This window comes from Oncorhynchus nerka, linkage group LG6, assembly GCF_034236695.1.
Source record: "Oncorhynchus nerka isolate Pitt River linkage group LG6, Oner_Uvic_2.0, whole genome shotgun sequence".
NCBI classification, from domain to species: domain Eukaryota; kingdom Metazoa; phylum Chordata; class Actinopteri; order Salmoniformes; family Salmonidae; genus Oncorhynchus; species Oncorhynchus nerka.
The window spans coordinates 46,666,185-46,690,853 of record NC_088401.1 but is presented as its reverse complement, the minus strand read 5'-3'; the positions used below and the strand labels follow the sequence as shown (position 1 = coordinate 46,690,853).

General features: G+C 43.6%; 1 protein-coding gene across 1 annotated transcript in view; it reads right to left on the bottom strand.

Moving 5' to 3' along the window:
• Positions 1-146: 146 nt before the first annotated feature.
• LOC115130483 (palladin-like) overlaps positions 147-24,669 on the bottom strand; it is a 30,480-nt gene continuing 5,957 nt past the window's right edge. Inside the window, 17 exon segments of the mRNA XM_029661671.2 lie at positions 147-953; positions 2,762-2,895; positions 3,115-3,280; positions 3,383-3,590; positions 4,085-4,217; positions 5,993-6,030; positions 6,814-6,915; positions 8,347-8,494; positions 9,080-9,852; positions 9,855-9,975; positions 14,908-15,076; positions 15,211-15,330; positions 15,482-15,505; positions 15,730-15,871; positions 16,845-16,910; positions 18,076-18,223; positions 18,414-18,473. Of these exon segments, the coding sequence (XP_029517531.2) occupies positions 826-953; positions 2,762-2,895; positions 3,115-3,280; positions 3,383-3,590; positions 4,085-4,217; positions 5,993-6,030; positions 6,814-6,915; positions 8,347-8,494; positions 9,080-9,852; positions 9,855-9,975; positions 14,908-15,076; positions 15,211-15,330; positions 15,482-15,505; positions 15,730-15,871; positions 16,845-16,910; positions 18,076-18,223; positions 18,414-18,421 (2,628 nt within the window). The 5' untranslated portion in view covers positions 18,422-18,473 and the 3' untranslated portion in view covers positions 147-825.

The following is a 24,669-nucleotide window of genomic DNA, read 5'->3' as shown; positions in this document are numbered from 1 at the left end:
CACAAATGTGAGCATTAAGCTTTGTGTATAGGCAACATTTCTGGGCTGTTATTTCAGCTCATGAAACATGTCTTTACATAGTTTTTGTTCAGCATATATGAACTCAATTTGATATCTTATTTTCAAAGTGAAATAACCACCTATAATAAGGTCATGAAAACTTTATTACACATATATTCAATTTCACATCATACACAGTACATAACTTATTCAAAATGTTTTTCTATGGTCAGGATCAGACCTTGAGGTTGTGGTAAATTTGGGTGTAACAGCAACCATTTACATTTAGAAGCAATTGTCCAATAAATAGCTTATATAATAAAACCATTTGACCTTTAAAAAACAGAAATATCACCTACACACATTCTCACTTGAAGCAGCCGTCATAAAAACGATGCTTTGTGAAGGAACTTCGAAAGATAGCTACATGTCTGGAGACGATACATGATTAATCCTCTATCCACTAGAACAGCAAACCACAGAACAGCATTTGACAAAGGTCTGTGCCAAGTCAAGTGCACCGGCCAGGAAGGCTACACCACACTAAGAGGATGTGCGGTTGGGAAACCCGCATCTGACCAGCATGCCCTTGACACAAAACCAGAAGGGCTCAAACTAAAGTGCATTTGACAAATGCGGGGTCTTTGAGGTGTCCTGGAGGCAGTGTGGGCAAAATGTGAGTCCATCTACCCGCTTCCTCAAAACCTCAATTGGTTTCCTCCCCAAGACACAAACAACAAGACAGCCTCAGTGGTAGGACACAGGCAGGTATGATAAGGAGCACAACACACATCCACGATTATTACACTCCTGGTGTACTTTTGTCTAGAGCTCCTCACTCTCGTACAGGGGGGCCGTGTGCTGGGGGGTGGGGTCTGGAGTCAGGACGGGGAGACGGCTGAGGGGGATTTTAAAATGCTTGCCTGTAGGGGGGGCAGGCTTGTTGGTGCGAGCTGCAGAGACAAGAGTAAACAGAATGGAATACAAAGATCAAGATATATTCAGAACAGGCTCTTTGAACCTCTAATGCAATAATAATGGAAATGTTGCATTTGAGCCAGGTAATAAAACAAAATGAAAATAAAGCCGGTCAACGTCAAATATTACCAACCTATTATTTTAAAAACATGAAAATTGTACCGTCTGGTTTGCCTAATATAAGGAATTTGAAATCATGTTTGGACCTCTTCATACACAGGAGGAGGAATGTGCTGCTATCATAAGAGATTTTCCTAAAAAGAACTCCAAGGATAAACTGCTACGGTATTAAGGTTTGCACAAGTGCCATTGAGGCATGCCTGTGCTGTGAGACTGGCGTCGCAGCCCTCTCTGCCAAGCGTTGCTGTATTAAGCACCATCTCCAATTACAGGTTAACCTTGGGAGTCGAAAGACAAGCTTTTCTTGTGGCCAGCAGAGTGTCCGGCTAAATTCTGCTGCACAGTTGGGGCCTGACATCATCGTGATGAGACAATCATATGAGCGAAGAAGAGTCAGTATTTCCATTTAGTAACCCTGCGCTGAGAGGATAGAGCAAGTATATGCCCTCGCTCTGACCGACACATTTCACACTACTTCTTCAGCTAGCTAGGCTGAATAGAGGTAAAAGTCAATATGGCCGCTCTCGGTCCGCGTACCAGATGGCATGTTATGTGATCGAGGAGGAATATAATACAGCAGCCCCTCATTTTCCTAGCCTTGTAATGATATATCTGTTATGGGTTTCTATCAGCCTTTACAACTTGCACCGCCATGGCAACTACTGTATTTGCAGGACGGCAGGAGAAATGACAGGAAATTTGCTCCTCTCCATCGTAACAGCAGAAAGTACTACAAATATTGAGTAACAGACAATTTCCCCTTGCTGCTACAGTACATACGTTTTTGCACAACACTGGTAATTTGTAGTCAGTGGTATAAAGTACTTAAGTAGTACTTTAAAGTATTTTTACCTAAGTTGTTTTTTGGGGTATGTATACTTTACCATTTATGTTTGACAACTTTTACTTCGATTACATTCCTAATGAAAATAATGTTTTTTTTACTTCATACATTTTTCCTTGACACCCAAAAGTACTCGTTACATTTTGAATGCTTAGCAGGACAGGAAAATGGTAAAATTCACACATTTATCAAGAGTACATCTCTGGTCATCCCTACTGCCTCTGATCTGGTGGACTCACTAAACACAAATGCTTAATTTGTAAATTATATCTGAGTGTTGGAGTGTGCTCTTGCTATCTGTAAATGTAAAAATAAAAACAAGAAAATTGCACCGTCTGGTTTGCTTAATATAAGGAATTTGATATTATTTATACTGACTTTTGATACTTAATTATATTTTAGTGATTACATTTAATTTTGATACTTATATTTAAAACAAAATACTTTATCTCAAGTAGTATTTTACTGGGTGACCCACTTCATTTTCTATTATCTTTACTCCAGTATGACAATTGGGTACTTTTCCCATCACTGTTTATAGTACAGTAATGTAGTATGCCATTTCAATGCCAGCGTTGTCTATCTCGGATGTAAACAGTGTGGTAATCCCTGCCTTTGTCCCACTAGTGCAGATGTCAGCATACTATTAAGCTGTGAAGGGCCACAAGAGCTTGATTGGCACAGCAGTTATGTGGTGTTTATGAGTTTAAGTCTTGAAACATATACACACAATAATAGGTAACGGACAGGGATGAGCCAATCGGATCTCTTAACTAAACACTTGTGTGATAAGCACACACCCACACACGGTCCACTTACTTCCTACGTCGAGTCTGGCATTGCAGGTGGACATGCCGGCCTCGTTGATGGCAGACAGGGTGTACCAGCCTGCATCAGATTTGACCAGCCTCTCAATGAGCAGGCACTGACTTCCAGTGCCATCCTGGTACAGGCTGGAAGACACATCAGGCGTGGGTTACTCTCTCATGGAATCAACAGCACCTCTCACTTATAGCCAACAGAGGTTCACCTTAACTAGCCAAACTAAATCAGCTAATAAGCAAACACATTTCAGCTGGCTGCAAGTCAGCTAACTGTCAGAAATTACAATCTCTACTGTGAGCATTTCTCCTTCTGAGAGGATTCAAACTTGGAATTGAAGGTCCATCAACCTCATCCTGGTGGGGTCAATGCGCAGCATGTCTTTGTCCTTCTTCCAGAAGAGTTTTGGTGGAGGGGAGGCAGCCACCTTACACTCTAACCTCACCGTGTCCCCCTCCAGGGCACGAGAGTTCAGCATCTTCTGGACAAAGGTGGGCGGGCGAAGCATCTCCTGGGCTAAAGAGGAGAGGGGGTAAAGCAGTGTTAGAGCATCAATGCTAAGCTAAGAGATGGGACATGGGAGATTGACAGAATACAGTAATCAAAAACAGCCCTTACCGATAACCTCCAGTTTTATGTAGAAGCGGTTCTCCCCAGCGCGGTTTCTGGCAATACACTCGTAGACACCGGCATGATGCACAGTCACAATCTCAATGATGAAGGAGTGCATGCCCTTCTCACACACCAGCATCTTGTGGTAGTCGTCGGGGCGGATGGCCTTCCCGTCGAGATACCAGGCCACATCTGGGGTGGGCAGACCTCCCACCTGAGGACACAGCCAACATCAAACAGAAGAAAATAGAAACATTTTGCTGCAAAATGTTTTGCTACAGTGTGTACTAATAAATATGACCCTGGACACAACCTTGAGCAGCGAGTGACCCAGCGAGTGTGGGGACTGGAGTGTGGACGACTAGGGGGTCATGCGGGGCTAAGTGCAGGGACCCTGATAGCTCAGAGGAGGAAGTGGATGAGGGGTGAGGAGAGTACAGGGTAGCTTTTTACAACCTGGTTATTCTGTCCAGATGTGATATTGAGTTTCATGTTTGGACTCCAGAGGCTTTAATTACATTACTCTTAAATAAAATTGTTGCATGAGTCCATGTCAAAGTTTAACGAGGTCTTTACAGAAGATACCTCAGCAATAAGTTCCTACCTAGGAAATAGATCCCAGCTATAAAAATGTTGAATGCTAGCTACATATAATGCATTTGATCAACATTCACGACTAAACTGATTACAGCGTGTCCAGTGCCGTACCTTGAAGTCGATCCTGCAGAACCTGCCCTCCTCCACTGTAAGGTCCTTGGGGACCTGGATGAAACGTGGAGCATAGCACTTCTCCTGGATGGCCGAGCCCTCGTTGCCATCAGTACCAGAATGGTGTTTTCCCCTAGAGGAAAGAAAGATACAGAGTGAGGAGAAAGAAAGGAGTGAGGAGAAAGTGAAAGCAGAAGAGGGAGGGAACAGAGGAGCTTTCATAACTGCACCTTTGATGGCTGACTTTGAATGATTGAGTTTTCATGCAGTCAAGAGAGCCCACTCTTCTACATTTACATTTACATTTAAGTCATTTAGCAGACGCTCTTATCCAGAGCGACTTACAAATTGGTGCATTCACCTTATGACCTCCAGTGGAACAGTAGTGCATCTAAATCTTTTCAGGGGGAGGGGGGGTGAGAGGGATTACTTTATCCTATCCTAGGTATTCCTTAAAGAGGTGGGGTTTCAGGTGTCTCCGGAAGGTGGTGATTCTTCTCATCTTTTCAGGTTCAAAAAGCAATTTGAACTAATTCATAACAGCATCAAATGATGCATCTCCATTCATGCTGTTCAGAAAACCCCATTAACATAAACAAAATGGACAAAAAGTCCACACATGGATCCTAAGCCATCTCACTTCAAGTAACACAGCATGTGCCCTTCACCTTCCAACTGTGCATCATAATGGGAAGACAAAGCAATCCCAGAAAACATCAGTAAGGAAGACATCATAGCTGTAGAGACTGGGAGACATGTCAGCTCACTCAGTTCATGGTCTATTATTGTTCCACTTACAGCATGGAACCGGAGCCCGTGGTAGGCATTGGAAACAGCACACAAACACACGGCTGCGCCAGGAAACTCAACCTGGAGTCGACAACCCGCTACCCAGCCCTAAGCCTCAGGTCTCATTCGCACATGCCTTCACCCTCACGTGGAGCACTCTTCTCTTTCTGGTCTCCTCATCTACTGATTTATTGTGTATATGGGGTATGAGCAAAACTCTTTTGGTGTTCAACCTTCTCAAGTTCTCCCAGGTCACCCCGCTCCTCCGCACACTCCACTGGCTTCCACTCGAAGCACACATCATCTTAAAGACCCTGGTGCTTTCCTATGGAGCAGCTAGAGGGAACTCTCCCCTCCTTACATCCAGGCTATTTTCAAACCCAATACCCTAACCCAAGCACTCTTTTCTGCCACCTCTGGTCTCTTTGCCCTCCCACCCCTACGGGATGGAAACTACCGCTCAGCCCAGGCAAAGTGCTTCTGTCCTGGCACACCAATTGTGGAATAAGTGTCCTCCTAATGTCCATCTTTCGAAAAGGTCTGAAACCCTACCTCTTAAATAAGTATTTTAAATATAAATCACAGCTATCTTAAAGGAGTAGTTCACCATGATGTTAGACAGTTCCTCACCCTGAATGTGGTCTATGGGCCAAGAGAAACTAATCAATGGTTCAGTTCTTTAAACATCCACTAAAAACTTCAGCTAACCTTAGATTGTTAGCTTGTGGTGGCTATCAAATCGATGGGTGCATGTTTAAAGAAAAGAAAACTGTCCAAATCACCTGAAATCAATTCAGATCAACTCCCTATTTGGTTTGATGTTACTTTAAAAAGGTGATAAAAAAAAAAAAACATGCCCACATGATTGTTAAGTTGCGGTGGCTAAGGCTAGCTTAAGTTTGTAGTGGCGGTTTAAAGAAAACCGAACCATCGATTAGTAGAGGAGAGGGGGTAGATAGTAGTCTATGAGCTGGGAGAAACTGTCAGTGTGAGGAACCGTCCTTTAAGACAAATGCACTATTGTAAGTCGCTCTGGGTAAGCGTGTCTGCCAAATTACTCAAATGTAAAGCATTAGAAATGTTATACACATGCTTTCGCTGACTGTGGGTGAAATTTACCATATTCCTCCAGTGTTACGTCCCTCTGGTGATTCTGGCTGCAAGAGAGGACAGAGAGATTTGGGAATGAAATTTTTACCATGGACCTGTGTAAAAACATTCACATACTGTATATAGAGAGTGATTCACCACTGCCTCTACACTATATGTAGTGCCAACACTCAAGTTCACCCATAAAGGTGGCCTATGTTCAAAACTACATCCTCTCCTGAAAAAGGCATTACTTCAACACAACCTCTTGAATAACCAGACTTGCAAAACATTTCAAAGTACATGACACTATGCCTAGGGCAATAGGGGTGGCCAGATGGGGGATAGTGCTGTGGGCACACGTGTTGTACAGTTGTGTGGGCACACGTGTTGTACTGTTGTGTGTATGTGTGGTCTCTTTCTGGCATCCTACACTACATATCCTTGGGAGAATGCTGCTATGGCAGTCTTCACACCTGCTATTTCTAGCTGCATTCTTGGAAGAGGGCTGTGCAGTTCTCCTGTCACTGAAGAGGACAGAGCCAGAGCCCAGACCCATTGTGTGAGGAGAATTGAGGGCTGATCTACAGTGACAGGGGACTAGTCACACATAGTGCAGGGAACATCCCATCTAAACCCCACATAGTATTAGTAACAACGTCTCCAAGCCTGAGAAACTTGTAATATCTGTATTAGTAGATCAAAGACATACAGTAGCGTGACAAAAGTATGGATCCTTGAAAAAAATATATTTAAAAAATGAAAAAAGTGTATTGTACTTCCTAAAAGAACTTCCTGTAAATCAAATGGGTTGTAATGGATGATATAGAAGGGATATGAGTAAATTATACCTGGTCGAGTTGTGAGTCGGAGGAATTCTCAAAGTCAAAGACAGAGGCAGCGTTATCTGGACCCAGCAACCGTCGAGCCATGCGCTCCTCATAGGACAACTTCTGTCAGGGGACAAACAGGAAACCAGCCTATGGTCAATCAGTGTACTAGTACCATTAAACGAACCAATATACTATATAGTACCAGTAAAACAGCCAATAGCCAGCGTAGCGGACATGAGTCGGTCATGGTTGCTAGTAGTCACATAAATGAGGTAGCCCCGCCTAAGACTTCAAAATCAGTGACGGCCCAAAAGGGAATTTCCTCTTGCTCTAAAAGGTCAAGATCTTGATTTCTCCCATGGGAAACCCAGGTTCAAATCCTACCGGTTACACCATATCCTGTATAGTACCCGTAAACCAGCCAATGCTGAGCCAGTATACTGCAGTCACATACAACTCTAGTACCCAAAAGCCTGTTTTAGCATGGGCAGCGCACTTGAGGACTTTCACCATTTTGAGGTACTCAACTAGGTGGGACTTCCTATGGGTTAAGGAAGGATCAAATAATTCTATCCAGGTCATCAGGAGGGATCAGCCGATGAATTATACACGTGAGAAAACATTCCATAACTGCCGGTGGCAGTAACATTTCCAACCTGGGTTTTATACGTCTTCAAAACACACTCCAGGTGGCCATATGCACGCTGAGTTTTTTTTTGACCAACTCAGAAGTAAATGTATTACTTCAAAATGTAGATGGCCTCTACGGCGCTGCCTGTGCTCTCACAGACGCCATAATGGGACAGATACAAAGATGAGTTGTCCATCTAAGTCTATGGTCCCAACTTACTCATTGGAAGCAATATGGTGGATGCTCCACCACTGAACTGCTATACCTAATTCAGACCTTTCAGATCTGCAAACGTCGAAGGGTTATGGATAAGGTAGAAAGTGAATTGGGACCGGCTGTGTAAGTAGGTCTGTCCATAGAGCAGCCTCCAATGTTATAGGGTCTACTTCAACACAACAGCTGCCTTGTGTTGATCATAGTACACTGGTCCACTAAGTCCCAGTGATTCCACTGAAGCTTCTAGTAATTGGAAGTTGGGTCCTATTGAAGTATCTATTCAAAGTTGAGAATCCCTCTTGATGCACGTGGCGTCAAGGATATTGCATGTCCTTGACTTTAATTAATACAGGAATACTACGAGAGGGTGATAAGTTACGAATCCATATTTCCCTCTTTCATAGTTGCCACATTGTGATATCAAATGGTCTGATGATGTATGCTGTATGGGTTCAAATCAGGAAGGGAACCACACGTCTTCTTGTACAGCATTCATGTGGGAGTGGAGTAAACAAGCACGTTATCGAAAAGTACTTTGTTTATTCCCTTACCACATTAAATAAGACAACACTTAGATTATAACATTGTCTTGACACTGAATCACATCACACATTTCCCTATCCACATACATACAGTATATCCACACAAAAATGACAAACACTTCACTGCCCACTGACTCCGGGCTAGTTTGTTATAATGAGTACCTGGCTGTTTCTCCTGCGGGCTTCTTTGGTGCGTAGCTTCTTCTCCAGATCTTGGATCAGGGCGTCCTTGGAGCCCTGGATCTGCTCATCCGAGTTGTGGGACACTGGCTGAGGGGCAGGAGCCTTCTTCACAATGAGCTTGGGAAGGCTGGAGAGGGTAAGCCAGCCAGAATATTAAATCAACCATTAATGTTAAAATAATATACACTGAGTATACAAAACATGAAGAACACTTGCTCTTTCCATGACAGACGGACCCTTATTGATGTCACTTGTTAAATCCACTTCAACATCAGTGTAGATGAAGGGGAGGAGACAGGTTAAGCCTATTGAGACATGGACTGGTCAATGGGCAAGACAAAATATTTAAGTGCCTTTGAATGTGTATGGTAGTTTGTGTCAAGAACTGCAAAGCTGCTGGGTTTTTCACACTCAACAGTTTCCAATCAGCATCAACAATGGTTCACCACACTAAGGACATCCAGTCAACTTGACAACTATGGGAAGCATTGGAGTCAACATTGGGCCAGTATCCCTGTGGAACGCTTTCGACACCTTGTTGAGTCAATGCCCCGACGAATTGAGGCTGTTCTGAGGGCAAGGGTGGGGGGGTGCAACTCAACATTAGGAAGGTGTTCATAATGTTTTGTATATTCAGTGTATGGTGAATGGCTATAACATACTAGCTAAGACTTAGGCATTTTATTTACCATTTCAAAATATAGCAACTCACATGTTTGGGGTCCCTCTGTAGCTAGGAGGCAGAGACACGCATGAGGGAGGAGGAAAGGAGGGCTGCGTCATGGAAACGGTGGTGGGAGTTTGGGAGTGGGGAGACCGACTCATAGGCAGGCTGTCAGTAGGGAGAGCCATGTGCAGGGGGGCATCAAAGCGGGGCTTGGGCAGGGGGCTGGGAGGGTTGGGGGAGTGTGAGGAGTGAGCTGGTGATGGAGGCTGGGGAATGGACATGGGTGCAGGCTTGTACTGTGGGGTGGACTGAGAGGGCAGGACAGAGCAGAGGAAGGCAGCTGAAGAGGACGGGGACTTGGGCTCAGATGGGGCTGGGACACTGACACTGGTGTTAGCACTGGGGACCCTCGGGGTGAGTGTGATAGTGGAGCGCATGGGGGCGCGGGAGGGGGACACTGGCTGGGCAGCGGGAGGAGGAGGGTCATGGGGAAACACCGGTGGCTGTGAGAATGCAGGAGTGGAAATGGGGGAGCTCAGATTGGAGGAGGAGGGAGAGGCCTTGCTGCTGTTCCCATTGGACTGAGGCAGAGCCTGGGCTACATCATAGCTGGGGACCTGGAAGGCCGGCTGGGACTGGATAAACTGGCGTGGCCGTGCATAGTTGAAGGCACTGGGGGCAAAGAGGCTGGGGGTGAAGGTGGGAAGGTCAGCCACACTGCTGCTCATACTGCTGCCTCCAGAGTCTCCTGAGCTCTGGAAGCTGGGCTTGCTGGGAGTGAACAGTTTGGGGGTCGTTTTTATTTTTAAGGCTGGCGGGGTGGGGTGGGCGTGCGGGCTTCAGGTGACCTCTGTCCCTCTGAGCAGTGGATACTCTTTTCACTTGGACTGAACGGCTCCTCTAGGGTTTTACTAGGTGGCTGCAGCTCAGGCTCTAGAGACCTGCAAGGAAAAACACTAAGTTACCAATTTGCATTACTCAAGTTAAACAGGATACATGGTGACCATAGAAACAACAATTCTTACGACAGTAAAATTGTTATACCCATGCACAGCCTTTTATGTGGATCATGCATGTTAAGTGCCCCTTTTTGCATAGTAAATTCACCATGAAAAGTTCAATGTTGTGTATGTTTTGGCTTGCCTTACACACTCAAAGGACAAATGTATTGAACACAAACACTGGCCACATGACCTACAAGAGAGTAGTGGACACATGTTGCCGTATGTTGCTATTCAAGTTTGAGGGGCTAAATCAGGAGCCTGTAGTGTTGACTGACATTAGCTGGCAGGTGCAGTTCTCTTACAGCTTACGCCGACATCCTCGTCCAACACTGTGACGAGCATTTCAAATCCCAACCGCCGTCAGATTCAAGCAGGGTCTAAACCATACTACTAAATGTCTTCTCACAATGCTAAAGACAATCCAGAAATAAATTCATAAAGCAGATGACTGTCTGTCTTGTAGAATAAGGAGTCTTACTGGCTCCGCGGACTGCACATGATCCATCTGAAACTCAAATAGTTCCAACTGAATAAGCCCGCCCTCCCCTTTGGGAACATTGGAATGGTATGACTGTGATCCAACAGAAAGGGGACACTGGGAAATAGAGAGATGCTATTGAGTGCTCTGGTCCTTTCAGAGCTTTGTGTGACTGCCTGGAAAGCATCCAGTTTTCCCTCTTGTCGAAAAAGGGACCTCTCCCACTGACATTCAAATTATTTCCATTTTGAAGGGAATCATTATGTTGATTCCATGGTAGGACAGGAAGAGGCTAGAGTCAATGCAGTATATTTGGGGATTGATACATCTTAGTGAACCAACTACACCACTAACACACTATCACCATGTACCCTTTGCTAGAAATTAGGAGGAAGCATAAGGACCTTATCTTTCATATCAGAAATAAACCATTTTCAAAAAATGTCATGGTAAATTGATACGCCTTTATAGGGTTAGTCTTCACACATAGCCATATCTCCAAGTTACAGTGTGTGTTTACTGAAGACAGACGGAAGACAGAGGTACCACCTGTGCTAATTAGCATACTCTGAACACTAAAGGAAGGCTTCCAGAAACATGTCACTGAAAAATACTGGTCGGTTGCAACTGTGATAAAGCAGGTTAAAATGGTGTACAGTAAGTGTGTTTTGTATTTGTGAAATTATTTTGATGTGATATGAAAATAAAGGGCTTTATGTTTCTAGAATCGTTATACAGTTGAAGTCGGAAGTTTACATACACCTTGGCCCCAATTTTTTTTTCACAATTCCTGACATTTAATCCTAGTAAGAATTCCCCGCTTTTGGTCAGTTAGGATCACCACTTTATTGTAAGAATGTGAAATGTCAGAATAATAGCAGAGAGAATGATTTATTTCAGATTTGATTTCTTTCATCACATTCCCAGTGGGTCAGAAGTTCACATACACTCAATTAGTATTTGGTAGCATTGCCTTCAAATTGTTTAACATGTGTCGAACGTGTCGGGTAGCCTTCCACAAGCTTCCCACAATAAGTTGGGTGAATTTTGGCCCATTCCTCCTGACAGAGCTGGTGTAACTGAGTCAGGTTTGAAGGCCTCCTTGCGCACACACACACACACACACTTTCAGGTCTGCCCACAAATTTTCCCACAAATTTTCTATAGGATTGAGGTCAGGGCTTTGTGATGGCCACTCCAATACCTTGTTGTTTTTAAGATATTTTGCCACAACTTTGGAAGTATGCTTGGACCCATTTGCGACCAAGCTTTAACTAAGCTTCAACTGATGTCTTGAGATTTTGCTTCAATATATCCACATAATTTTCCATCCTCATGATGCCATCTTTTTTGTGAAGAGCACCAGTCCCTCCTGCAGCAAAGCACCACCACAACATGATGCTGCGACCCCCGTGCTTCAAGGTTGGGATGGTGGTGTTCGGCTTGCAAGCCTTCCTCTTTTTCCTCCAAACATAACGATGGTCATTAATGGCCAAACAGTTCTATTTTTGTTTCATCAGACATTTCTCCAAAAAGTACAAAAAGTTTATCCAAAAAGTCTCTTCCAGCATCTTCACAAGGTCTGTTGTTGTTCTGGGATTGATTTGCACTTTTCGCACCGAAATACGTTCATCTCTAGGAGACAGAACGCGTCTCCTTCCTGAGCGGTATGACGGATGCGTGGCCCCATGGTGTTTATACTTGCGTACTGTTTGTACAGATGAACGTGGTACCTTCAGGCATTTGGAAATTTCTCCCAAGGATGAACCAGACTTGTGGAGGTCTACAATTGTTTTTCTAAGATCTTGGCTGATTTCTTTTGATTTTCCAATGATGTCATGCAAAGAGGCACTAAGTTTGAAGGTAGGCCTTGAAATCCATCCACAGGTACACCTCCAATTGACTCAAATGATGTCAATTAGCCTATCAGAAACTTCTAAAGCTATGGCATCATTTTCTGGAATTTTCCAAGCGGTTGCAAGGCACAGTCAACTTATTGTATGTAAACTTCTGACCCACTGGAATTGTGATACAGTGAATACTTGAACAAATCTGTCTGTAAACAATTGTTGTAAAAATTTGTGTCATGCACAAAGGAGATATCTTAACCGACTTGCCAAAACTATAGTTTGTTAACAAGACATTTGTGGAGTGGTTGAAAAACAAGTGTTAATGACTCCAACCTAAGTGTATGTAAACTTCCGACTTCAACTGTATGTTCAGATAGAGTATTTGGCTGCCAAAACGTTGAAAGTCCTCTGAAAATAACATACTTTTGTGTGTGTCTGTATTGTGTATGCGGAAACAAACTAGTGGATTTTGCTATTTCAGCCACACCCGTACTGACAGGTGTATAAAACCGAGCACACAGCCGTGCAATCGCCATAGACAAACATTGGCAGTTTAATGGCCTTACTGAATAGTTAAGTGACTTTCAACGTGGCACAGTCATAGGACACCACCTTTCCAACAAGTCAGTTCATATAAGTTTTGCCCTGATAAATCTGCCCGGGTCAACTCGAAGTGCTGTTATTGTGAGGTGAAAACATCAAGGTGCAACAGTGGCTCAGCTGCAAAGTGGTAAGCCACACAAGCACACAGAACAGGACCGTAGCCCACTAAATTCCAGTGCAGGCAAATCTTAAGACTCATCTAGAATGTCAATGTATTTTTATTGATTTATTTTACCTTTATTTAACCAGGCAAGTCAGTTAAGAACATATTCTTATTTTCAACGACGGCCTGGGAACAGTGGGTTAACTGCCTGTTCAGGGAGGGGCAGAACGACTTGTCAGCTCGGGGGTTTGAACTCGCAACCTTCCGGTTACTAGTCCAACGCTCTAACCACTAGGCTACGCTGCCGCCCCATATGCTGTTTCTGTGCTTCAAACTTTGTGGCAACAGTTTGGGGAAGGACCTTTCCTGTTTCAGCATGACAATGCCCCCATGCACAAAGCGAGGTCCATACAGAAATGGTTTGTCGAGATCGGTGTGGAAGAACTTCACTAGTCTGCACAGATCCCTGACAATTTAAACCCCATCGAATACCTTTGGGATGAATTGGAACGCCGACCGTGAGTCAGGCCTATATTGCCCAACCTCACTAATGCTTGTGGCTAAATGGAAGCAAGTCCCTGCAGCAATGTTCCTACGTCTAGTGGAAAGCCTTCCTAGAAGAGTGGAGTAGTGTATGAGGTATTTTTAAGGAGTAACGGTAACATTAGGCTCCTTAATGAAGAGTATATATTGGGCTAGCTTTGGTATGCACACTTAAATTATAGACAATGATTGGGGTCTCTACAGAGCTCTATTACACTTTAGCCTTCTACAGAGTTCTCACTTTGACACTACACAGCACAGCCCTTCAAAAGACACAATTTAACCAACTCACTGATAAGTCATGCAGAAATGTGAATACTGTAACATCCAATTAAAAAGGTAATTTGCATTTACCCATTTAGAAAATGAACAGTGCATATTACAAGGTTCTACACATACACACATTTAAATAGTAAATCAAATCAATTAGACAAACTTTTATAATCAGTTGCACCTGTGACAAATGTATCACCAATTGAGTGATATATATATTTTTTAAATCCAACAATAATGCATTAAGCTTACCTGGATAAAAGGTACTAGATTAAAGATCTCAATATTTCAACTTCAATATAGGCTGAACTACAGAGAGTTGAATGTTTCTGATATGAGTCGGAGAGCAAAAGGTCTGTATAGATTGTGTACACCCACGTCAAGTATGCAGAATAACGTGCACGCGGCTGATTTCAGAGCGCGGCTGTGCTGCTACCCCTATTTTACGACACCATAACCTGACCTGCCAATATTTAAATTTTACATGTCACTGTCGCCTAATTCGGTGTGCCTCTCTAGCCTACACACATTCACTTATAAGAGTGCTATTTAATAACATGGTATAAAATGTGTTCCTTGCATTTGTTTCCAATCAAAATTAAAAACAAACAGGCTAAATAAGCCCCTCCCTGTTATTACAAGCAGATGATAATTAAACACATCTACAAACCAAACAATCAGCAGCGCTGTAATACCTATCTCAATTCAATACTCTCTTACCGTAATTCATGAACGGACACAGAATTAGATCAAAAAACCTTTCAAACTATAGCAGCCTACCTGCAACTTCAAAACAAGGAATAGCCCCCACTTGTGGCAGTTGAATCGAATTGACAGTAGGGAAATATTTTTCTGACCTTCGCATGCCTGCGATTTCATAGATCACCTACGTGATAATTTCTCCAAAGTTTACTTTAACATATGCATAGGTATTTTGATACATAAATACTGTCCCACAGCAGCATACTGGCCCCTCATCTTTCCATTTGAGAGTTTTTGCCTAAAATAGTTTAACTCACTGTTCTTCCAAGGGGCGGTCAATCTCACAGACTGGGCTCTCGGGCCACTCTGGAGGGGGAATCGCTGCTACGTCTTGTAGTAAAGAGGGGACTTCCTCATGTTCCAGCCTGGTAGACTCTAAGGGCTGCTCATCCATGGGTTGCTCATTCTCCATCTGCTCTTCCAGGTCTGGACACGGAGACATCACATTGTCAGAATGTTTTTCAGGATTGTAATGTAGATTAGAGCGATGAAGAAAGCTGAGTAAAAGCACAAAAGTAGTCTTTTGTGTCTGACCAGTTCTGAAACTAGTCTCTGCTCACCAATGTACACTTCCAGTGTGGCGATGCATGATACTGTTCCGAACTGATTCCCAGCTATACATTTGAACACCCCAGAATCCTCTGGGAAGGCCTCGGTGATGACAAGGGTACACAGCTCCTCTATGGAGGAAGGAGAGGAGGGGACACATGAGAACGGCACACCAATGCCAGCACCAATGTATCATGTTAATGTTATAATAATGGAAGACACTGGTAAATGTGCCCTTCTACAATAGCCAACAGTGGGCCTTTGGTATGCTTTCCCACTCACCTGGCACTGATGCAGAAGTAGCCTCTGAAAAAGAAGGAGAATGTTTAGAGATCATCTCTATTTAGTGCCTCCTCAATGGGCACAGACATCAATTCAATGTCTATTCCATGTTGGTTCAATGTAATTTCACTGAAATGACGTGGAAACAACGTTGATTCAACCAGTGTGTACCCATTGGGTCAAAAGCAATTTTTGGTCTGTGTGTATTTCCCAACACCGATGGAGCCACCATGCACTCTGCCACTCACTCTTTCGGAGGATGCGGAAGTCAGCAGAGTCCACTATCTGCTCTTCCTCGCGATACCACAGAACCTGCAGTGGTGGCGTTCCACGAATACGGCACTCTAGAACCACCAACTGCCCCTTGACCGTGCTGACGTCGTGGAGACACTGGACACAAAGAGAACTGGATCAAAGTGACTGGGTGGTAGCGGAGACTCACATACCACCACCACCAAGCCCCTCCTCCCTCCTCTCTTAACCTCTCTCCTCACCTCGCCCTCTACACATACAGCCCTCTGCACATACAGCCCTCTGCACATTACAGCCCTCTACACATACAGCCCTCTACACATACAGCCCTGTACACATACAGCCCTCTACACATACAGCCCTCTACACATACAGCCCTCTACACATACAGCCCTCTACACATACAGCCCTCTACACATACAGCCCTCTACACATACAGCCTTCTACACATACAGCCTTCTACACATACAGCCCTCTACACATACAGCCCTCTACACATACAGCCCTCTACACATACAGCCCTCTACAGCCCTCTACACATACAGCCCTCTACACATACAGCCCTCTACACATACAGCCCTCTACACATACAGCCCTCTACACATACAGCCTTCTACACATACAGCCCTCTACACATACAGCCCTCTACACATACAGCCCTCTGCACATACAGCCCTCTACACATACAGCCCTCTACACATACAGCCCTCTACACATACAGCCCTCTACACATACAGCATGTGCCCAGATGTTTAGGGCACAATCATTAACAAACTGACAAGAACACTTTTGAAATATATATATATATATACTTTATTTTACCTCTGACAGCAATTAAGGCAATGGCTTTTCTCATCATCTGACTGGAAAGCTATGTCATATGCCTATGTAATCATGAGGAACTAGAGCAGGTGTCAATCCATGTGTTGAATGACAATGATCATAACTCTGTTCACAGTTCTGATGTAGGTAGGAACAAACCTTCATAAAATGTATGTAGGGCCAAGTCCAGCTCAACCTTTGACTCAACCTTTATTTCCAAACCAGACAAATCCATGCTTCAGTTCCATATTCAGTCACCAGATGGGGGTAAAGATGTATCCTGTATTACCTTGACAAAAGTAGGAGTCACTCCACCACTCCCTGAATGCTGTTGGGAATATGATGGGCTCTGTGTCTAGGAAAGAGATATGACAACAACTAGTGGATTTAAAAACACAAATAAACACTGCTATGCATTGTCTGTGGGTACATAACATATTGACAAGGAGCAGTTGAAGGCATACATTATATACAGGGCCTTCAGAAATGATTCACATCCCTCGACTTTTTACATATTTTGTTATGTAACAAAGTGGGATTGAACTTGATTTGATTGTCATTTTTTTGTCAATTACCACACATAATACTCTGTAATGTCAAAGTTGAAGAAAAATGCTAAGATTATACAATAGATTGTTTTAAATGAAACATAAAACACTAATATATCTTCATTAGATAGGTAGTCAACCCCCTGAGTCAATACAAGTTAGAATCAACTTTGTAGAGATTATAGCTGTGAGTCTTTCTGGGTAAATCTCTAAATGCTTTGCATACCTCATAGTGAAATCCCTGAGGGATTTCCTTCCTCTCCTGCAACCGAGTTAGGAAGGACACCTGCATCTTTGTAGTGACTCGGTTTATTGATACACCATCCAAAGCTTAATTGACAACTTCAAAGGGATATTCAAATTCCCTTCTCGACTGAGGGACCTTACAGATAATTGGATGTGTGTAGTTGTACAGAGATGAGTCAGTCATTCAAAAATTGTGTTAACAAAAGAACATTTATGTTTTTTTTGTATTATCTTTTCTTTTACCAGATCTAATGTTTTATATTTTCCTACATTAATTTAACATTACACAAACTTCAAAGTGTTTCCTTTCAAATGGTATCAAGAATATGCATATCCTTGCTTCAGGTCCTGAGCTACACACAGTTAGATTTGGGTATGTCATTTTAGGCGAAAATTGAAAAAAGGGGCTGATCCTTAATTAATGTGTAAAAAAATTATAAAAACAAAATTCCACTTTGACTTTATGAGTTATTGTGTGGAGATCCGTGACACAAAATCTCAATTTAATACATTTTAAATTCAGGGTCTAACACAACAAAATGTGGAAAAAGTCAAGGGGTGTGAATACTTTCACTAATGACATAAAATATATATTTGTTATGAATATGTATATATTGTATGTTGTGAGTGAAGGTGTGGTGGGCAAATCATCAGCATAGCTATAATATGGTGCTTGTGTGTGTGTATGTCTGTGTGTGTGTTTGTGCATGTGTGTCAGGTAGGTACCCTCTGGGGGCTGATGCAGAGGGGCTGCACCAGGCTGGAGTGTCTCTGCTGCTGGACCAAGGTGGAGGAAGAGGAAGAGGAGGAGGAAGAGATTGCTCTGGAGGAGCTGGAGATGGTAAGGGACATGCTACTGGTCTTCTTCTGGATGCTTCTCACACACACACACACACACACACACACACACACACACACACACACACACACACACACACACACACACACACACACACACACACACACACACACACACACACACACACACATTTCTCAATATTTTAGGTTCAATTATGTACTGGTTTTCATTGAAAACTTTTAGTCATTTTGTCCTTCCAACTTACTGTGCCATGTTTCAGGCTTTTCCAAGGGGGATTGTCACTGTGTCCAATAGGTGCTGATTTCTATACAGAGGGGAGGGAGAGCATGAGCTGCAGATGTTTATATGTGTTATACACCCACATAATGATTTAATTCTATACACCATAGGTCCTAAAGCTAACACGATTCAACCCTCCATCAGACCAACTGTATGCTTCTGTACCAGATGTGATCTTACAAATGAAACATCTAAGGATACTGCACCTTGCGATTGTGATGTGACATGCCACGTTTAATTGTATGTGTGTGTGTCCTTCTGTCTGTCCGTCCGTCTGTCCGTCTGTCTCTGTGTGTGTGTTGCCTCAAAAGCTCACGACTGAGTGATCATCACGGTGGGCAAAGGTTACATGACAATCTATCCATCTGAAGTTCATGTTGCTTACCCCAGAAAGGCACTGTTCATCTCCTTTAATCTCCCAGAATCACCCTGCTGATGGATACTGGCATGAGCCTCTGACTATTTATACAGAAAGGGGATCTCATTGGCACACAGCGGGAGCTCAGCTTGTAAATCATGTGCTGTAGACTGAACCAGCTCATTTCAGGAAACCCAGAAATCCCTAGAAATATGGTACTTCAGGTTATTCCTGTGTGGTATGGTATACAATCCACACACACACACACACACACACACACACACACACACACACACACACACACACACACACACACACACACACACACACACACACACACACACACACACACACACACACACACACACACACACACACACACACACACACACACACACACACACACACACACAGCATTAAGGGAAGGTTCAACAACCCATCAGAGTAGCAACATGACACTTCTAAATGCTTTGCATGAAAACAACAACACATATCACTGCTTTAGAGACACACTTCTAAGAGAAAGAGGACAAGCATAACACAACAAAATACACTTCTCTTTTTCTTTTTCGTCTTCCACGCCAAGCGCTAAGACAATGAGACATTTACTGATTGCCACCGAGAAAATGATTAACTCTCCTGTTGTGTTCATTTCATGTTAGTTAATTCTGTGTTCGTCGGTCCAAAATGACCGCCTCATTATAGCTGATTATAAATCCATAATAATACATGTATTGTAACATAGATATTAGATATTTTGATCAACTTAAGTTCTTGTGAACATTACAGGTTTTGAACTTCTATTTCCTATTTATGGCCTGTAGGCATCATTGACTTGAGCTCATACAACTAGTTTTTAAATTAAAAAAGCATAATGTATGGATTATTTTGACTATAACAAATACTCAGATGAAACATATTGTGCTATTTATCACAGACTACTTTGTGTCAAACTTTAACAAGGACACTCTTCTCCTCACCAGTGTCATGATCAAAGATATGATCAAGAGACTCACATACAGTATATCGTTTGGTCATTGCGCTGCCACAGAATGAATTACATTTACATTTAAGTCATTTAGCAGACGCTCTTATCCAGAGCGACTTACAAATTGGTGCTTTCACCTTATGACATCCAGTGGAACAGCCACTTTACAATAGTGCATCTAGGTCTTTTAAGGGGGGAGGGGGAGAAGGATTACTTTATCCTATCCTAGGTATTCCTTAAAGAGGTGGGGTTTCAGGTGTCTCCGGAAGGTGGTGATTGACTCCGCTGTCCTGGCGTCGTGAGGGAGTTTGTTCCACCATTTGGGGGGCCAGAGCAGCGAACAGTTTTGACTGGGCTGAGCGGGAACTGTACTTCCTCAGTGGTAGGGAGGCGAGCAGGCCAGAGGTGGATGAACGCAGTGCCCTTGTTTGGGTGTAGGGCCTGATCAGAGCCTGGAGGTACTGAGGTGCCGTTCCCCTCACAGCTCCGTAGGCAAGCACCATGGTCTTGTAGCGGATGCGAGCTTCAACTGGAAGCCAGTGGAGAGAGCGGAGGAGCGGGGTGACGTGAGAGAACTTGGGAAGGTTGAACACCAGACGGGCTGCGGCGTTCTGGATGAGTTGTAGGGGTTTAATGGCACAGGCAGGGAGCCCAGCCAACAGCGAGTTGCAGTAATCCAGACGGGAGATGACAAGTGCCTGGATTAGGACCTGCGCCGCTTCCTGTGTGAGGCAGGGTCGTACTCTGCGGATGTTGTAGAGCATGAACCTACAGGAACGGGCCACCGCCTTGATGTTATTTGAGAACGACAGGGTGTTGTCCAGGATCACGCCAAGGTTCTTAGCGCTCTGGGGAGGACACAATGGAGTTGTCAACCGTGATGGCGAGATCATGGAGCGGGCAGTCCTTCCCGGGAGGAAGAGCAGCTCCGTCTTGCCGAGGTTCAGCTTGAGGTGTGATCCGTCATCCACACTGATATGTCTGCCAGACATGCAGAGATGCGATTCGCCACCTGGTCATCAGAAGGGGAAAGGAAGATTAATTGTGTGTCGTCTGCATAGCAATGATAGGAGAGACCATGTGAGGTTATGACAGAGCCAAGTGACTTGGTGTATAGCGAGAATAGGAGAGGGCCTAGAACAGAGCCCTGGGGACACCAGTGGTGAGAGCACGTGGTGAGGAGACGGATTCTCGCCACGCCACCTGGTAGGAGCGACCTGTCAGGTAGGACGCAATCAGCGTGGGCCGCGCCGGAGATGCCCAACTCGGAGAGGGTGGAGAGGAGGATCTGATGGTTCACAGTATCGAAGGCAGCCGATAGGTCTAGAAGGATGAGAGCAGAGGAGAGAGAGTTAGCTTTAGCAGTGCGGAGCGCCTCCGTGATACAGAGAAGAGCAGTCTCAGTTGAATGACTAGTCTTGAAACCTGACTGATTTGGATCAAGAAGGTCATTCTGAGAGAGATAGCGGGAGAGCTGGCCAAGGACGGCACGTTCAAGAGTTTTGGAGAGAAAAAAAGAAGGGATACTGGTCTGTAGTTGTTGACATCGGAGGGATCGAGTGTAGGTTTTTCAGAAGGGTGCAACTCTCGCTCTCTTGAAGACGGGAGGACGTAGCCAGCGGTCAGGGATGAGTTGATGAGCGAGGTGAGGTAAGGGAGAAGGTCACCGGAGATGGTCTGGAGAAGAGAGGAGGGGATAGGGTCAAGAATTGTGAGCAAGGCCTCAAAAAAGCTTTAGAGGTGCGAGAAAAGTTCTAGATATTATTGAAACAATGTTGCGATTGTTTGTGTGAATGCCAACAGGTGTGGTTCCCATGGGGGAAAGATTCTATTGGGGAAAGGGGGATTGCTATGGAAGCCATGAAGGGGAGTGAGGTTTGTGTGCTTGTGTGTGTGCTTGTGTGTGTGTGTGTGTGTGTGTGTGTGCTCAAACATACATGTATGTGGGGGTCTGGGAGAGGAAGTGTGTCCATCTGTTGAATGGGCATGTGTCTGAACTCAATTTTATACACTAATTATAGTCTCACCCATTCATTTCTAATGACCGGTCATTTTTGACCGGGAACACCACAGGTGTACTAAAGTTATATAAAACACCCCAAATTTTATGTAAATCATCTAAATGTATTTTGTTTATTCAGATGCCCTGTGTGGACAAAGTCATTGAACCTTATGACCAATCAGATGAAATGAACTACATTTTTCAGAGAGAGAACTTGTAAATCGGTCCAATTCGACCGGAACACAGCAGGAGGGTTAAATTGACAATGAAAAGCAGATACATTTAGGCTAACAAGAAAAGTGCTCCACCATGTCACTGTATTGTGAGGAAAATGGAAACAAGTACATGGAACCTTCTGAGGTAATCCCAACATCCCAGAGGTGCAGGGAGAACATTTAATAAATAACGGACATGAAACAGGACAGGAATAGCATCTGGACAGGGGACAAAATAACGACATCAATGCTGACACCAGGAACAAACGGGGGAGCGGACAATTATAGATGTGGGGCAATCAACAAAGGGAAGGAGTCCAGGTGAGTACACTGAGCACTTCTGTGCGTAATGATGGTGTCAGGTGTGCGTAATGAAGGGCAGCCCGGAGCCCTCGAGTGCCAGAGAGGGAGAGCAGGAGCAGGCGTGACAAGATGGGGTTGTTTGTGTGATTTAAGTGACATATGACCCTTAAAACAGAGGCTCCATTTAACGATACTGGACCTCTTGATACGATCGAGTGAGGAGGGAAACCCACCTTGTCACCATGGAAGATCTGCTTCCGACCACCCAGTCTGGTCAGATGATTCATCTCCTCAACGTGTCAGATTACGTGAAATCTAACTGTAGTGGGTACATTTGAGAAGGTGATACTCGCAACTAGCGACTTGCAGGCGCTGAGGCCCAGCATGAAGACTCAATACATTATTTAGATGGTTGGCCATATATTTGCATCTCACAGGAGAGAGCCACACCATATCTGTGGCAACCTCGGGGACGAAACGTTTCCACGGATGTCCTGTGGTCACTGGAGTGATGAAACTTGAATCAGCTTAATGACCGTTACTGTAAATTTACTGTAAATTATATTGCCATGTTTGGATTGTTTTAGGAGTTCACAAAAAGCTGTGTGTGTCACACACGTTAAGTCCTATTTAGTTGATAGTCACTCTTATTCTGTAATGTATAATGTATTTCATGCACACTGTAATTGTTTGAGTGTTGTAAAACACTCATTCTTTTGTAACTAATAAATTATATTAGTTGAATTTACAGAGTAATTCTGTGACTGACTATATGTTCATAATTTAGTAGTCTATTGGTGAATATAATTTACACTACACATAGTACAGTGCATTTGGAAAGTATTCAGACCCCTTCAATTTTCCAAATTTTATTACATTTTTAAATCAAAGTCCCTCATCAATCTACACACAATACCCCATCATGTCAAAGTGAAAACAGGTTGGATTTTTGCAAATTGAGCTCAGGTGCATCTTGTTTCCATTGATCATCCTTGAGATGTTTCTACAACTTGATTGGAGTCCAACTGCGGTAAATTAAATTGATTGGACATGATTTGGAAATGCACTTGTCTATATAAAGTCCCACAGTTGACAGTGCATGTCAGAGCAAAAAACCAAGCCATGAGGTTGAAGGAATTGTCCGTAGAGCTCCGAGACAGGCGACACAGATCTGGAGAAGGGTACCAAAACATTTCTGCAGCATTGAAGGTCCCCAAGAACACAGTGGCCAACATCATTCTTAAGTGGAAGAACCCGATGGTCACTCTGAGAGAGCTCCAGAGTTCCTCTGTGGAGATGGGAGAACCTCCCAGAACCTTCCAGAAGCATCTCGGAGTCGCCTCTTCACTGTTGACGTTGAGACTGGTGTTTTGCGGGTACTATTTAATGAAGCTGCCAGTTGAGGACTTGTGAGGTGTTTGTTTCTCAAACTACTTGTTCTCTTGCTCAGTTGTGCACCGGGGCCTCCCACTCCTCTTTCTATTCTGGTTAGAGCCAGTTTGCGCTGTTCTGTGAAGGGAGTAGTACATAGCGTTGTACGAGATCATCAGTTTCTTGGCAATTTCTCGCATGGAATAGCCTTAATTTCTCAGAACAAGAATAGACTGACGATTTTCAGAAGAAAGTACTTTGTTTCTGGCAATTTTGAGCCTGTAATCGAACCCGCAAATGCTGATGCTCCAGATACTCAACTAGTCTAAAGAAGGCCAGTTTTATTGCTTCTTTAATCAGCACTACAGTTTTCAGCTGTGCTAACATAATTGCAAAAGGGTTTTCTAATGATCAATTAGCCTTTTAAAACTTCTTATGTCTTAGATCCCGCTAACGGGATCGACATGACAACAGCCAGTGAAAGTGCAGGGCGCCAAATTCAAAACAACAGAAATCTCACAATTAAAATTCCTCAAACATAGAAGTATTTTACACCATTGTAAAGATAAACTTGTTGTTAATCCCACCACAGTGTCCGATTTCAAAAAGGCTTTACGACGAAAGCACACCAAATGATAATGTTAGGTCGACACCTAGTCACAGAAAAACACAGCCATTTTTCCAGCCAAAGAGAGGAGTCACAAAAAGCAGAAATAGAGATAAAAATTAATCACTAGCCTTTGATGATTTTCCTCAGATGACACTCATAGGACGTCATGTTACACAATACATGTATGTTTTGTTCGATAAAGTTCATATTTATATACAAAAATCTGAGTTTACATTGGTGCGTTATGTTCAGTAGTTCCAAAACATCCGGTGATTTTGCAGAGAGTGTTATGCATGGAACTTTAGATAAACTTCTCCTTAATGCAACCGCTGTGTAAGATTTCAAAAAAGCTTTACCGAAAAAGCACACCATGC